The sequence below is a fragment of the Oxyura jamaicensis genome, chromosome 5 (genome assembly GCF_011077185.1).
Source record: "Oxyura jamaicensis isolate SHBP4307 breed ruddy duck chromosome 5, BPBGC_Ojam_1.0, whole genome shotgun sequence".
NCBI classification, from domain to species: domain Eukaryota; kingdom Metazoa; phylum Chordata; class Aves; order Anseriformes; family Anatidae; genus Oxyura; species Oxyura jamaicensis.
The window spans coordinates 32,328,490-32,341,813 of record NC_048897.1 but is presented as its reverse complement, the minus strand read 5'-3'; the positions used below and the strand labels follow the sequence as shown (position 1 = coordinate 32,341,813).

General features: G+C 42.1%; 1 protein-coding gene across 1 annotated transcript in view; it reads left to right on the top strand.

Moving 5' to 3' along the window:
• The first annotated feature begins 6 nt into the window (after positions 1-6).
• SPTLC2 (serine palmitoyltransferase long chain base subunit 2) overlaps positions 7-13,324 on the top strand; it is a 74,354-nt gene continuing 61,036 nt past the window's right edge. The window contains exons 1-2 of the mRNA XM_035327101.1: positions 7-139; positions 10,299-10,493. Of these exons, the coding sequence (XP_035182992.1) occupies positions 29-139; positions 10,299-10,493 (306 nt within the window). The 5' untranslated portion in view covers positions 7-28. The remainder of the gene's footprint in view (positions 140-10,298; positions 10,494-13,324) is intronic.

Here is a 13,324-nt window from a genome sequence, read left to right as displayed (position 1 = left end):
GGCGGCGGCGGCGGCACCGGCACCACGCATGGAGCGGCCCGGGCGGGCGGCGCTGGGCGCACAGCCCCGCGCTAACGGCTGCGGCGCGGCGCATGGGGCGCTCCGGAACGGCTTCGTGCGAGGCCTGCCCGGCACGCAGGTGGGTGCGGCACCGGGGGGACCGGCGCCGGGGGCAGGGGGCGGGTGGGGGGAGCCGTCCCCGACGCCGCGAGGGAGCCCCGCTGTGGGCGGTGCGGCGGCGGGGGGGGGGGTCTGTGGGAGTACGGGGTGTCTGCAGCGCTGTCACACGGCGCTGGGAGCGAGGAGCTGCCGGTGTGTGGTCGTTAAATGCCTCAGAGAAGAGTCGGAATCGGTGGGGAAACAGAGAAATAAGGGTAGGGGGGAAACGGTGCTCGGGTAAGGCCGGCCGTGACTGGGCTCCTGAGAGAGAAGAGGTGGGAGATGGAGGTAACGTGAGCGTGGTGGTGGGAAGAGGAGGGGGAGGAAAGGCACCGGCACAAGGAAGTGCTGCAAGCAGGGGTGATTTATCCGGAAAAGCCTGCAGCCTCTGAGGGTGCCGCTGAGGTACAGGACAGGGCCCCGCTGCGCCTGCCTGGAGGGCTTCGTGGGGCAGGGAGGCTTCGGCTGTTTATAACAATGTGAAAAAATGGGTTTAACCCTACCTAGGGCGTCTCTGCCGTAAGTTACTTGAGTAAGCCTTCACTACATTTTTTCCCGTATATAAAAGTTTAGGTGCCAGGGAATTATTCCTATGACAGATTTCAGGTTGTCTTTACAGTTCCCACTGTGGCAAGAGACTCCTTTGGCTCTTTACTGCTATTCCCGCGTGAACAGAAGAGGGTGAAAATGCTCACCTTACTGCAGCTTGTGTTACTTCGTCCCCTGCTGGGGTCTGAACTGCTGCTCATTTCCCTTGGTAAAAGGAGAGGGGAAGCTGCTGTCTACCAAAACTGTGCAGGAGCTGCCTTTGGCTGCCTTGGAGATTAATGAAATACCAGCAGTGGCTGGGAGAGGAACAACTTGAAGTTAGGGTTTCTGCATATAGAAACCATTCTGTTGAAATACTGAGCTAAACAACAGCTCTTTCTTCTCGTTTCCTGGGAAGTCCTGCGTTCCAATCGCTTTGATTCTGCAAACAGTTCATCTCTGTAGAGATTCAAATGCAGCGAGCGCAACAACCTCACTGTAGGCACCTAGCAGTTAAAAATTGTGGGACATTGGAAAAAAGTGAGTAACTTACTTCTGACCTAGTGTATAGTTAAAGAAATGCACAATTAGGAAAAGTAGTAATCTATGAGTGGGTTCAAAACTGTTGTGGTGCCCTGTAATACCTACCACACCGTGTGAGATGAGGGCCTGACATCCCGAAAGGCATTGTCCTGACAGGAGGAAATGAACTCAGCCAAGAAGAGGCAAGTCCAGTAGAAGAACAATGAAGTTACCTCTCCAAGCTGTGCGTGATTCTTCTTTTTCTGTCCTTCTGGTCTGTTGGAAAAATGCTATTTGGGATCTATCGAGGCACTTGTGGGAATAATAGAGTGAAGGCAAAACTGCTGTTTCTTCTGCAATACAATTTTAGACTGCATTCTCCAATGCAGTGTTTTGCTCTGAAGCAAACAGATTATTTTTCTAAGACTTCATTGGATAAAGAAGTTCCTGCTTAGAATAGAGAGATTGGGGCATATTTAACAGGGCAAGGTGCCCTTATTTTCCATGATAACTTACAGCAATCTGCCTGTTACTGTGAACAGAATTTCAGTAATGTATTTTTTAGGCCTCTTAATTGAGCTTCTCCTGTTAGAATGGCTTCTATTATACTTGCAGAACTTGGAGAAGAAATAATCTTAAACTAAACAAATAGTTGGAACATTGGATTTGGTTCTCAAGTTCTTATTTTCTGTTGTGCACGCTCTCTCCAAGTCAGTTACGTAGGAGCTGGAATGATACAAACAACTTGTAAATTCCTTGATAATTCTGGAAGGTCTTCAAATGCTCTGCTGGAGCAATCTCCAGCTAGCTGATTGTACACATCCTTTAGTAAATGGAGTTTCATACTACTTCCTCAGGAAGGGGAGGAATAGTTTGGTTTAAAGAGAAAAGGACAGAGTTGCTTTCCTTTTAAGCTGTTACAGGTCCTGAATTTTCACAGCAATTAAAAACAGCAGCATGGATTTTTTTCTGGAAATTTTGGTGTGTACATGCTGAAAATAGCTTTTGCTGTCCTGTGATCTGTGTGTGTGTGTGCTTTTTAAGAGAACAGGCTGATTACTTACAGGCTCATCTCCTGAGACGATTCACGGGGGCAGTGGAATGCTGGCTTCGTCCTGGTTTTATAGACGCTTTTGGCTGGTGTCAGGCCGAGTGTGACTTCTTTGGGAGAACGTGCTTATGAAGCTGCGTACAACAAATACGGGAAGTTTTTCTCATTACAGGGAGTTAATGACAGCAGCAATGTGAATAAGCCTTACTTAAGATGGTTATGATAAGATAACGATTTTGATTAACTGCCCTGTCCACTAATATTAAAAAGGAATTGGAGTACAGAATTCTGTTTTTTTCCAAGTCTCTGTGCAAGTATAAATTGCAAGTACTTCTGACAGGAAAAAAAAAAAAAAGTCATGTATCTTAACTAAATCTCATGAATTTATTCACGAGGAAGTGAAAACCGTATTGAGTACCGTGTCTGGTTTAAAGCTCCCTAGAAAGGCATTATCATATCCCCATGGATCTCTGAATCCACTGAGGGACTGGCAAGAAGCTGAGGAGGCTGGAGCACGTGAGGAGAGGCTGAGAGAGCTGGATTGGCTCGGCCTCAGGAGGAGAAGGTACAACTGTTTGGTCAAGGATCCAGAGAAGATGGTGCTAGACTTTGTTGGGATTGTGTGGCAATAGGATGAGGACCAGCAGATGTCTCTTCGAAGAATGGGAAACTTTTACTAGGTAGGAGAACAAATATTATTTCTATGAAAGCAGGGAAATACTAGAAGGAGTTTAGCAGAGAGATGGTTGACTGTCCATCCTCAGAAGTGTTCCAGTCTAGGTCAGACGTGGCCCTCAGTGACCTGCTTGGAGCTGGGGGCTGGACAAGGGGGCCCCTGGAGGTCCTCTCCAACCTGGGTTATTCCATGACAGCACAGATAAACGAATGGTTTACAAGAGAGTGTGCCGAAGTTTAGACATAGTATTTAATCCTTGAACCCCTGTAAAAATGTATGCCTTAGGGATTTTAGCCTAAGGCTAAAGGCTGAGGCTTGCGTCAGGCCTGAAAAAAGAAAATACTACTTTCTGCCTCCTGCTCGGCTTTCTGATTGACTGCGAGTATTGCATCAGTAACAGAAAACTGAATTGAGTAGAAAATTGGCTGACCTAGAAAAAGCTGTCATCTCCTTCAGATGGTTTTAATTGATAAAACTGTTTCTGAAAAAACCTATCTGTACATGAGGATACTTCTCTAAATTTAATTATAAAAGGCTGAACCTTTGTGAAAGGGGTAGCTGCACAATATTTATCTGGCTAAATGAAAATTAGAAGCCATCATAATAAATTATTACACATAGTGTCATTGTCAAATGTGTTTGAAAATTTATCTGTCCTGGTATAGGAACTGATACTTGTGGTAGCTGTTAGTGTGGCTGCTTTCTCCTACATTGGAGTGTATATTACTGGGAAGCCAGTTAGGATAAAATGTTAAAATCTTCCCATTATGTTGGGACCACCATTTCAAATTAACCTAGTGATAAGCCCTAAATGTTATAAAATAAATTGTTGTAAATATATGCAAGTTCACTTTTTGTTAGTGTACCTACTTGAGTGATGTCATCATGTAATACATTGTATTTTCCAGTCCTAATTATATAGCAAAAGCTATTTATGTTTTCTTAAATATCATGCTTTCAAATTGTTGACCAAAAAAACAAAGCTTTATCTTAATTATCTACTGACTTTTCTCTAGTAGGAGCATAAAACATTGAAAGCCTTGTTGAAGCTGGGGACATAACTACTGACCTTCATTAAGAAATAACTCCCAGAAAAAGAAAAATTGTTTAGCTGAAAAGTGCAGCCTTGAAGACCTCTCACAGCTGAAGAAGCAGGAGTTGAAAACCCACCACTTTGTGAACTTTTCATGTTTTGGAGGAAGAAATAATAATAATAAAAAAACACCGCCAAAAATGTGAGAGTGAGTTTTAAAGAGTTTTAAGAACACTTTCAGAGGTCGGAGAGCCTATGGCTTGGTCTGTTAGTGAACCACTAGACTTCTGTCTTGGGAAGTCTTCATTGTAAACTGCACACTTCAAGAAAAAAATTCAGTCATTATCAACACACTGTACACCTCAAATCAATTGAACACACCAGCTAAGGTAACATCTTAGTATTAAGGTAATTGTATAATTCACTCACTGAAAGAAAAAAAAATACATTTAAACTGAACATTTATGAAGATTGTTCCTCTCTGTGTGGATGTGACAAGTACATCTTAGTTATCAAAACAGTGAGGAATTTGTTGGGAATCAATACTTGCAAGTCAAAATACTTGGTAATACCTACCAACAAGTACAAATATTTAATTAGGAATACACTAGAATGATAAAGTCTGTTTTATAAACAAGTTTCCCTCCTGGGACTTTTTTTGGAAGGTTAAAATGTGTTTCAGAGCAGTGCCTTCTAATTTTGGTAGTGAACACATTTTAGTGTTTTTACCCATGCAGCAGTTTGACATCTGAAGTCAAAGAACAAAGCACAAGAGAAGGGACTGGAGGTGACAGGAAAAAGTTATCATGGAGTAGAGTAATACCTTAGACGTAGCTGCCTGTGGGGAGTGATTACTTCATGCTGTAGTTTCTTCAGTGATTGATTCTCGTAATTCTTTATAATAAACGTGACTGCTTTTGACAGCAGAGATACAGCCTAGAGGAGAGGTGCATTCAGTGTCTTTCCATGTGTTCCCTGTAGTTGGCAGGAATCTTTGACAAAAAAGCAATCAGCACTTGGAAGCAGTACTCCAGATTCAGCATCTAAAAACAGAAGCTGAAAGCCTGCTAGTAAAATCCCTGCAGTATGTGTGGTGTGTGTTAATGAGAAGCTGCTAAATTTTAATAAGAGTTGTGCTAAGTTGTGCTACAGCATAAATACACCTTCTAAGGTATTTACATCAAGTCTGCTGGGTTCATCCGACTGTTTTTCCTCCCAGCAAGAAATAGAAGAGTCTCCGTAACACAGCATGTTGTGGTTTTCCCAGGTTAGCAGCATAACCGTCACTCTTCCTGCGTGTTGCACTGGTGACATCTACTCTCCCTGAAGTACATGCCTGCTCTATGAGATATTTAGCTTGGCAGATACTTTTAATAAGCAACTTCATGTAAAAGATTCCTTGATTAAATCCTGTTTCTGTTGTCTGCCGTAGTGTCCACATACGGTCCCGTGTTTACGCAGTCTTCTGACAAAGCTGCTGCAATGCTCCTGGAGGTTCAGCACGGTGACCTGCCCTCGGTCTGAGTGCTTGACTTCTGGGCGCTCCTGTGCATCTGCCCACTGGCACTGTGTGGGCTTTGTTTAGAGTTAGCTCTCAGCCGAGCTGGCTGCTGACGCAGGTACAACAAATACACTGAAACCCCTCTTTCCTATTGGCTTTCAGAAAGGCGCTTTTAATGAGCAGAAAGTCAGGCTCAGAATAACAGCAGCTTTGTGTGGGACCTGTTGTGGCTGCTGGCAGTGGGAGTATAATGCTGAAGTCTGTATCTGTTTGCTGGATTCCTTATACCCACTTCGTAAATCCATGGCAGGGTGAGGTATGGTGCTCCCTCTCTGAAGATCTAGCCAAATCTGGGCGAAGGAAACTAGTGCAAGGCACAAGTAAAAGCAGGTTTACTGTTAACTGCTTTTCATTGTTTGCATTTTTCTCATAACCCTGATAACTGTTAGAGTTGTCCGCACATGTAGTAAGATAGCAGAGCTTGTAATTGGTTAAGCTTGCTATTAGCTACACATCTAGCTGTGAATTTATGTTTGGTGGGGTGGCTAAATTAGAGCTCTTTTGCGTCAATGATATCGTTTTGTCCCTGATGTCTGATGGCCTGTAATCACATTAAGGTAACTGCAAGAGATAATGCTGTAAGATTATAACACAAGATGTTTTCTTTACTTGTCATAAAAGAATTTGAATAACCTGAGATAGGCAGAAAATCCTTTTCTGTCTGTGTGGAGCTGGAATCTGATTCCCAGCTTGATCCCCAAGCTGAAGGCACTGCAAGATCTGATGCTATCTGGAGGCTGTTTAATGCACAGCTTTGTGCAGTAGTTGGGCAAGAACGTGAGCTTAGGTATGCTTGTGCCGTGTGTGTACAGCCACGATCCCACCCTTTGTACCAGAGATACTGTCCCACTGGTTGTAGGGATTCTATTTGTAGGATGAACCAGATCTGAAGAGAGTTTTGTAGTGCCTTGTGAATTGGTACTGTTTGTCAGCAGGCTGGGGAGATTATGATTATTAGTTGCACTGATGTATTCTCCTTAGACCACAAATGCAATCCTTTCTGGCTGTAGCTATATGATGCTGCTCCTCCATAATTGTTGGCAATGATTTTGTTTCCCAGGGTCTGTTTTCCCCCAAAGCTTGGAGCATCACAGACATTACCTGCAGCCAATTTGGGATGCCCTTTCTTTGCTGTCTTCTGTGACCAGCTGCTTGGTGCTCTGATTTTTCTCTTGCAGTTGAGTTTCTTAATGGGATGGTGCTCTTTGGTGTACGTATGTTCTGGGCAGTATTACCCCAGGAAACACAGATTTATGTGAGCATACATCTGCTTTTTTGAACCACATGCTTAGACGATCACTGACTTTGTCGTCTCCACTAAAATGTGCAGTATGTTCTTGCTCAAAGGTTGTGGTTTGCTTTGGTACGATAAGGTCTATTTGCTGAAGCCATAAAAATCTTAATATTGCAACTCTTTTTTTTTTTCTGAAACTAAGCTGTGCCCATCTTTTTTCTTGGTCTCTGAAACTGAATGTGCTTCACCTTTGCAGCAGGCTTGGAGCTTTTGAAGGCTAATGTGAACTTCTAAAGCATTCTTGAACAAATAGGCTTGTACCTAAAATGTGGCAATGAACATTTCTTCTACAGGCAGTTCCACAGTGTATGTACAGTCATTGTATGCTTCATGAAGAGCCCACATAATTGCATTCAGAGTGTTTCTTTAACATTTAATTTAGGTATGATAGCATGGATGTTTCCCAACTTACCTTGTAGCTGACACAAGAGTCTAAGGATGTACAAGCACACTGATGGAAGAACACTAAGAGGTGAAATAGATTTGAGTATGTGTTGAATCAACAGATATTCCCAAAAGGGTCTTTCTCAATGAAATGTTACTTTTCACAATGTAGAACAACTTGTTTAGTTTTAGCATTTTCCACACGCAGAGGCACCTCTAAAGACCTGGAAAAAAAGGTATATTTTTTCTGTTTAAAACTGCATTTTATACATGTTATTTTTTTCTAGTAGCTATTTTTTTTGGTATTAGTTAACCTCAGATGCATACCTTTAGGTTATAACCTTTCATCTCTTTCAGGTGAACTTCCACTTACTTGTGAAAGACATTAAAAGCTTTGATGGGATCTCTGTTAGATGCTAAGTAATTTGAGAAGTAGTCACTACCATTTGTCTGTCTGCATATCCAGAAATCAGCTCCTCGTAGACAGCCACAGGTAGTAGACATGTCATATGTCTCCTCTGAGTAGCTGCTGTTCACAGCCTGGTCTGTCAGCGTGAGGAATCAAAATCTGTCTGTAAGTCATCAAGCTGTGAGACTGTAGTAACTTGGAGCTTTGCTGCATGATCTTTCTCAGGTCTGGATGTGGTAAAATTCTACAGCTTCCTGAATTGGAGCTGTAGTGATACAGTTGAGGGATCTTGAGAGTAATAGTGAAGAGAAAGCTTTCATCAATTTTCCTTTGCAGTGTTGTGTCACCAAGTCTGTTGGTTGTTGTGCTGCTTCTGTCCCGCCTGTTTCCGTAACAGCTGTTGATTCTTGTATGCTGAGAGCTATTGAATGAGTTTGTGGCCTGAAGATTGTGTGGGTCTAATAAATAGCCCTCTGCAGTCATTGTATTTCCAGCCTGGATCAGTTCAGTGCTGGAGGGATGCTATGCTGAAAATCAGATTAGCCTTAGTTGTGCAAGGCAGAGAGCAAAGCAGATGGCTCAAGGTGGAAGCGAGCGGGGCAGGAGAGATCCTTCGGTTGGCACTGTTCCCGAGGAAAGCATACTATGAAGCCGTGGCCTTGATTAAAGACCTTTAAACTGCCTTCGTCTTAGCTGAAATGCACTAAGCCTGGTGATTCCTACACCTGTTTTGAACTTAAGCCACCACTATAGGCAGTATGGTTTTAAAGATACTTCAGTATTAAACCCTGCCTCAAAGTGCTGCAGGTTAGTGATTTACATCTGGCACAAACGCTGCTGCTAGAAGATGCTCCCGTGGTGTCTTTACTGTATTGTTAGCATGCATGCACCGATTCCAAAGCCTGCACAACCCCAGCGACTGAACTGGGATTGAAACTTGATGTTGCTCTGCAGCTATCTCGGTGTGTTGGCAAAGGGAAGAGGCAGAAATGTGTATTGGGGGAAAGGTGGCTTTGGAGTTTATTGCTCAATTCTTGACTGCATAGCCATAGTGTAACTGTATCTTACGAGCAGACCCTGGCTTCTGGAAAACTGTGTTCAAGATAGTAATACCAGGCTTGAAATGCTTCAGCATCTGGGATAAACAGATGCTGGTTGTCAAATAACCTGGTGTCTGGTTAGGCAAACAAGTATGTGTGCTTTCACTGGTTCCTAGCTGTTACAGAAGCTCGTACAACTCTGGCTTCCTTTCCCATGTGATAATAGTATGGATGTGGTGGGAGAGTAACTTAGGTTGTTCTGCTGACCCCTCCCCTCACTCTTTGCTGTTGTCTTTTCCTGATGTATTTAATATTATCCTCTTCCTTAGGTGTTGATGTTTTTTTGACTAGAATATTTTTAAAATATATTTCTTATTATATTTGGCCATAAACTGCAATTTGAGTACAGTCCAGAAAAATTCAAACGGCGCCCTTTGTAAATCCTTGTCCAGCCCTCTTCCCAGCGTGCTGTTAATATAGATATTTATTGAAGCTTGTCTTGGCTTCCAGCTATTCCCATCCACATCTGGCAACACCCCTCATAATGTATTTGGACACCAGAAAGTTATAGAATTATATGCCAATAAGTAGTCTTAATCTGCCTAGATTCCTAGGCTTAGGGAAATGGCTATGACTTTTGCCAAGTAGTACTGGCAAAAATAAATAAATGTGTTCTGCAAGGAGTAAGACTTCCCAGCTTTGCTGGAAGTAGGGGATTTATGTCTTGGACTGTGTTGTTTCACACACAGCTGTTCTATAACAGGATGGCTGTTCTATAACTTTGATATACACATAGAAATGTGCATCTAGGGCAAGGTTTCTTGGTTTCAATCCACTAACTTTTTAGATCTGGATTTTTAGCTTCTTTCTTTGAATGAGTAGTCTAGTTAACACTATGATATTTTTCCCCACCCCAGTGTTACGCTGCGGGAGCCTTGTAGTTGCAAAGATTCTTTGTAATAGTCAGAAATAAATGTTACAGTGATCGTACTTGAGATGCCCATGTATATACAACTGGTCAAGTTCTTATTTTCAGGAGATAGTGTTGAAGTAATAAGATGACTTGTAGTGTATATTTTACACAGAAAGCCGTTCTTTGTTCTGGGTGCTGACATATATGCGATGTGGAGCCTGTACACAATGACATTTTGTCTGTGACATGTCCACCACATGGATGAGGGCAGCATTTACGTCAGCATCTTTAGGCTAAGGCTATGGAGACACACAGATGACACTTGTTTTCTTGCAGTAATGTAGGTTTCTCAAGTAGAGCCTCCTTTGATACTGTCCCGTTCGTTTTTCAGTTTTCATAATCCTGAGGATACAGTGTTTAGCTAAATAAAACTATTAATTAGTATTTTTGGATTTTTTGTTTATTTTCTCTGCAGCAGGTCTGGGAAGTCTCACTGATCTGTGACTTTGGTTATATCAAAACTTGGTGGATTAGGAGGCTTTGTCACAGCAACCTTGTTTATGGGGGCTGATAGTGTTTGTTAACAGCTGGACCTAGCTGGAGGAGCTTTGAGACGGATGGGGGGAATGCACAACTTGTAACCCATCAGAGGGACTACCCAGAAGTGCCTGTCTGATGTTTTGGTAATGAGTATCTGACAAGTACCTCTCTTTGCATTTCTGCCTTAGATAAATCATGTTGTGCACAATGGAGGATTATACAAACGGCCTTTCAATGAAGCTTTTGAAGAAACACCGATGTTGGTTGCTGTGCTGACCTACGTAGGCTATGGTGTTCTCACTCTCTTTGGATATCTGCGAGACTTCATGCGGCAATGGAAGATCGAGAAGTGTCAAAACGCAATAGAAAGAGAAGAACAAAAGGTAACCACTGGGAAATACCAGTGTTTAGTGGGAAATTATGTGGCTGAGGCTATAGTTTTGAGTATTTTTCTGTAGAGCAGCATCGCTCAGTTTTCTGCTGTTTTCCCTGTCTTCTAAGTACCCAGTGTGTTATGCTGCTACTGTTGTATGGTTATACAAAACAATGTTTCTTTTAGCTGGGTTATTTTTTGGTGGACCAGTTATGTTGTGTGGTTCACTGCAAAGCTGTATCAACAGTTACATCAACATACTGAGAGCAGCAGAAACAAGGGTTTGGGGGGGAGAGAGACTTGATATGCCAACACCAGCAGCAACAGAAGTACTACAGAAAGGATCTGGTTTGAGCTTCTCAGCAGTGGGAGGCTTTCTAACGCTGCTCTGGTGGCCGTCTGTTCTGATTTGGAAGCATGCTATTAATTCTCTTTAGCTTGAGCAGTTGCAAAGACAATCTTGTGTGTAAGAACCTGAGCACAAGCTGAATGATTTTAAACTCAAATGAGGTCCAAGACACCACTACCAGGTTAGCTAATAAGTAATTAGAGGTACTAACTCCTGGTTCAATGATAGCATTTAAAAAAAAAAAAAAACAGTTAATGAGAGCTTCTGTTACCACGTAAAAGGTCTTGCCAGCTCCAGCAGTTAGTCTGAGATAGATCGTTTATGTTTAAAATCAGTTTTAGAGGCCTCTAGTCCCCACTGAGGTTGCAGTCAAAAAGCTGCCATTTAAACTTACAGTTCCCAAGGCATTTCCTGCTAACTCTGTGTGAGCCCTCTTAGCACAGTGTGAATACCAGTGAGCTTTGCTCCTAGAGTGGAGCGGACAGGCCTACCCTTGCTCATTGGGGTTCTGGTTTTCTCAGCCACTTTGGGGAACTGATCTGGCTTATAAACTTTAAGGCTGTCTGATTTTTGCTTGCTGTTTTCTGGTTCTCTGGGTGGCCACACAAGCAGTTGGCTATCAGAAAATAAGGGTGGGGGGAGGAAGGTAAGGAATGCAAACAAAGAACTATGGATGGGAGGGTGGAGGAGAAAAGACAAGACTCCTTTTGGAGGCAGCACTGGGGTAAAGTTGACATATTATGGTAGATCAGCTAAGATACAGTAAAGGAACCAATGCCTAAAATCATTTCACAGTAGCTTCTTTGTGTAAGTACCATGAGGTGGAATTAAGCTGACTCATAGTAAGGCACTTAATTCCAAAATAGAAACATTGTTATAGGAATTTAATGAAGAATAGATACTACATATTCATTAAAAGTACATGGAGTTAAATTTACACTATTTCCAAAACTGTCTTCTGGAATCAGGAAGTAAAATCTTGATCTGTTATAGCAGTTATGGTATCTGAGTAAGGATTGCTAGTTAAACCTCTGTAACTTGATGTCTTTGAATTTGTTTTAGCTACTTTGGTTTCTATCACCTGAGACAGTCTGTATTTTTGTGTGTAAACTAGAAATAGAAACAGAAAGGAGTAAACAGCTCTAGAAATATACCAAGGCTAGATATCAGAATAAAAGTTGAAATGTTGGCTCATACTCATGGTACCTGAGGATTTGAAAGGGGCAGCTGAGAGTGTTGGTGTAAATTAGATCAGTTATTCTATTTGATATTTATTGTGTTTTGGTTAAATGCTTGTTGTGTTAAAAACGTGTAAGGTGCAAGACTGCTAACAGTAGCCCTTTTCTGTGGGAGCAGTCATGAGGAGGAGACCTCGGGCAGCAGTTGTAATTTGGGGATATATTACTGATGTGAGGCTCTCCATAAAGACTGTCACAGATGATACAAACACAGTTTGTTAGTAACTGATTATCCTAGTTCTAAAAAAATTTAGTCTTAACTTTTTTTTTTTTTCCTTTATAATGAATTTTTAGTATTGCTTCCTCCCCTGAAAGAGATGTGTTTTAACAAGCATACGTCCTGGGCAGATGAATTGGAACCCTTTGTCCGTGGATCATGGCTTGCAGGGAAGAGCTGCATGTGTTCTGTGTTTGTTTTGTCTGTAGGATCTCCATGGATGGATCTAGTGAGAAGCGCTTTTTATCTGAAGGATCTATCTGGTGTGACGTGTCATGAGTAGCACAGTGAATATTGCAGCAGAGTGAAAAATAGGAAATCCTGTATAGAAAACTTCTAGTGTTGAAGAAATCCCAGTGTAGTGTACTTCCCTAACTCATGCTTCTAGTGCTTAGGTAGGAACAGCTGTTTCCAATATTGGACAAAGAGCGAATTAATCATGCGAGATCCAGAACCTGCAGCGCTTAACCTCACACTTTGGTGCTTTGAGCTTTGTTTGCCTGCAGATGAGTTGATGAGGGCATGTTGCAGTGTATCTAGTGTGGGAGCCAGGTTTTATTTTGGTATAGGAGGGTGCTCAATGACTTGTTTTGAAAGAGTTTCTCATGATTTTCAAGTATTTGAATCTTTCAAGCTGCTGGCTGACAGCCCAATCATCTTTTATTAAGGAAATAGATACTAATGTGCATAAAATGATAAAACCCCACATTTTTAATACATGTAATTCAGAGGAGCCCTGCAGTTGCCCTGAAGTAGTCTCTGGCAGATTTGTAACCTCTGTGTGGAAAACAGTGTTTCTTGTATGTAAATTTTAAAGAGCTAGCTAACTGTTTTTCTTAAGTATCAGGCAAAAGGGTTAGCTTTCTGAAATAATTCTTAAATTACTTTGCAGGTGAAGAGTTCAAAGCAAAGCCATTGAGAGTAACTGTAAATGAACAGTGTGTGAAGGTGTTCTGTGTGAGCAGAACTAAATTACGTAGTGTGCGGATAGATTTCATACAGGGCTGAATGAACCTGTCCTGAAAGTCATGTATGTC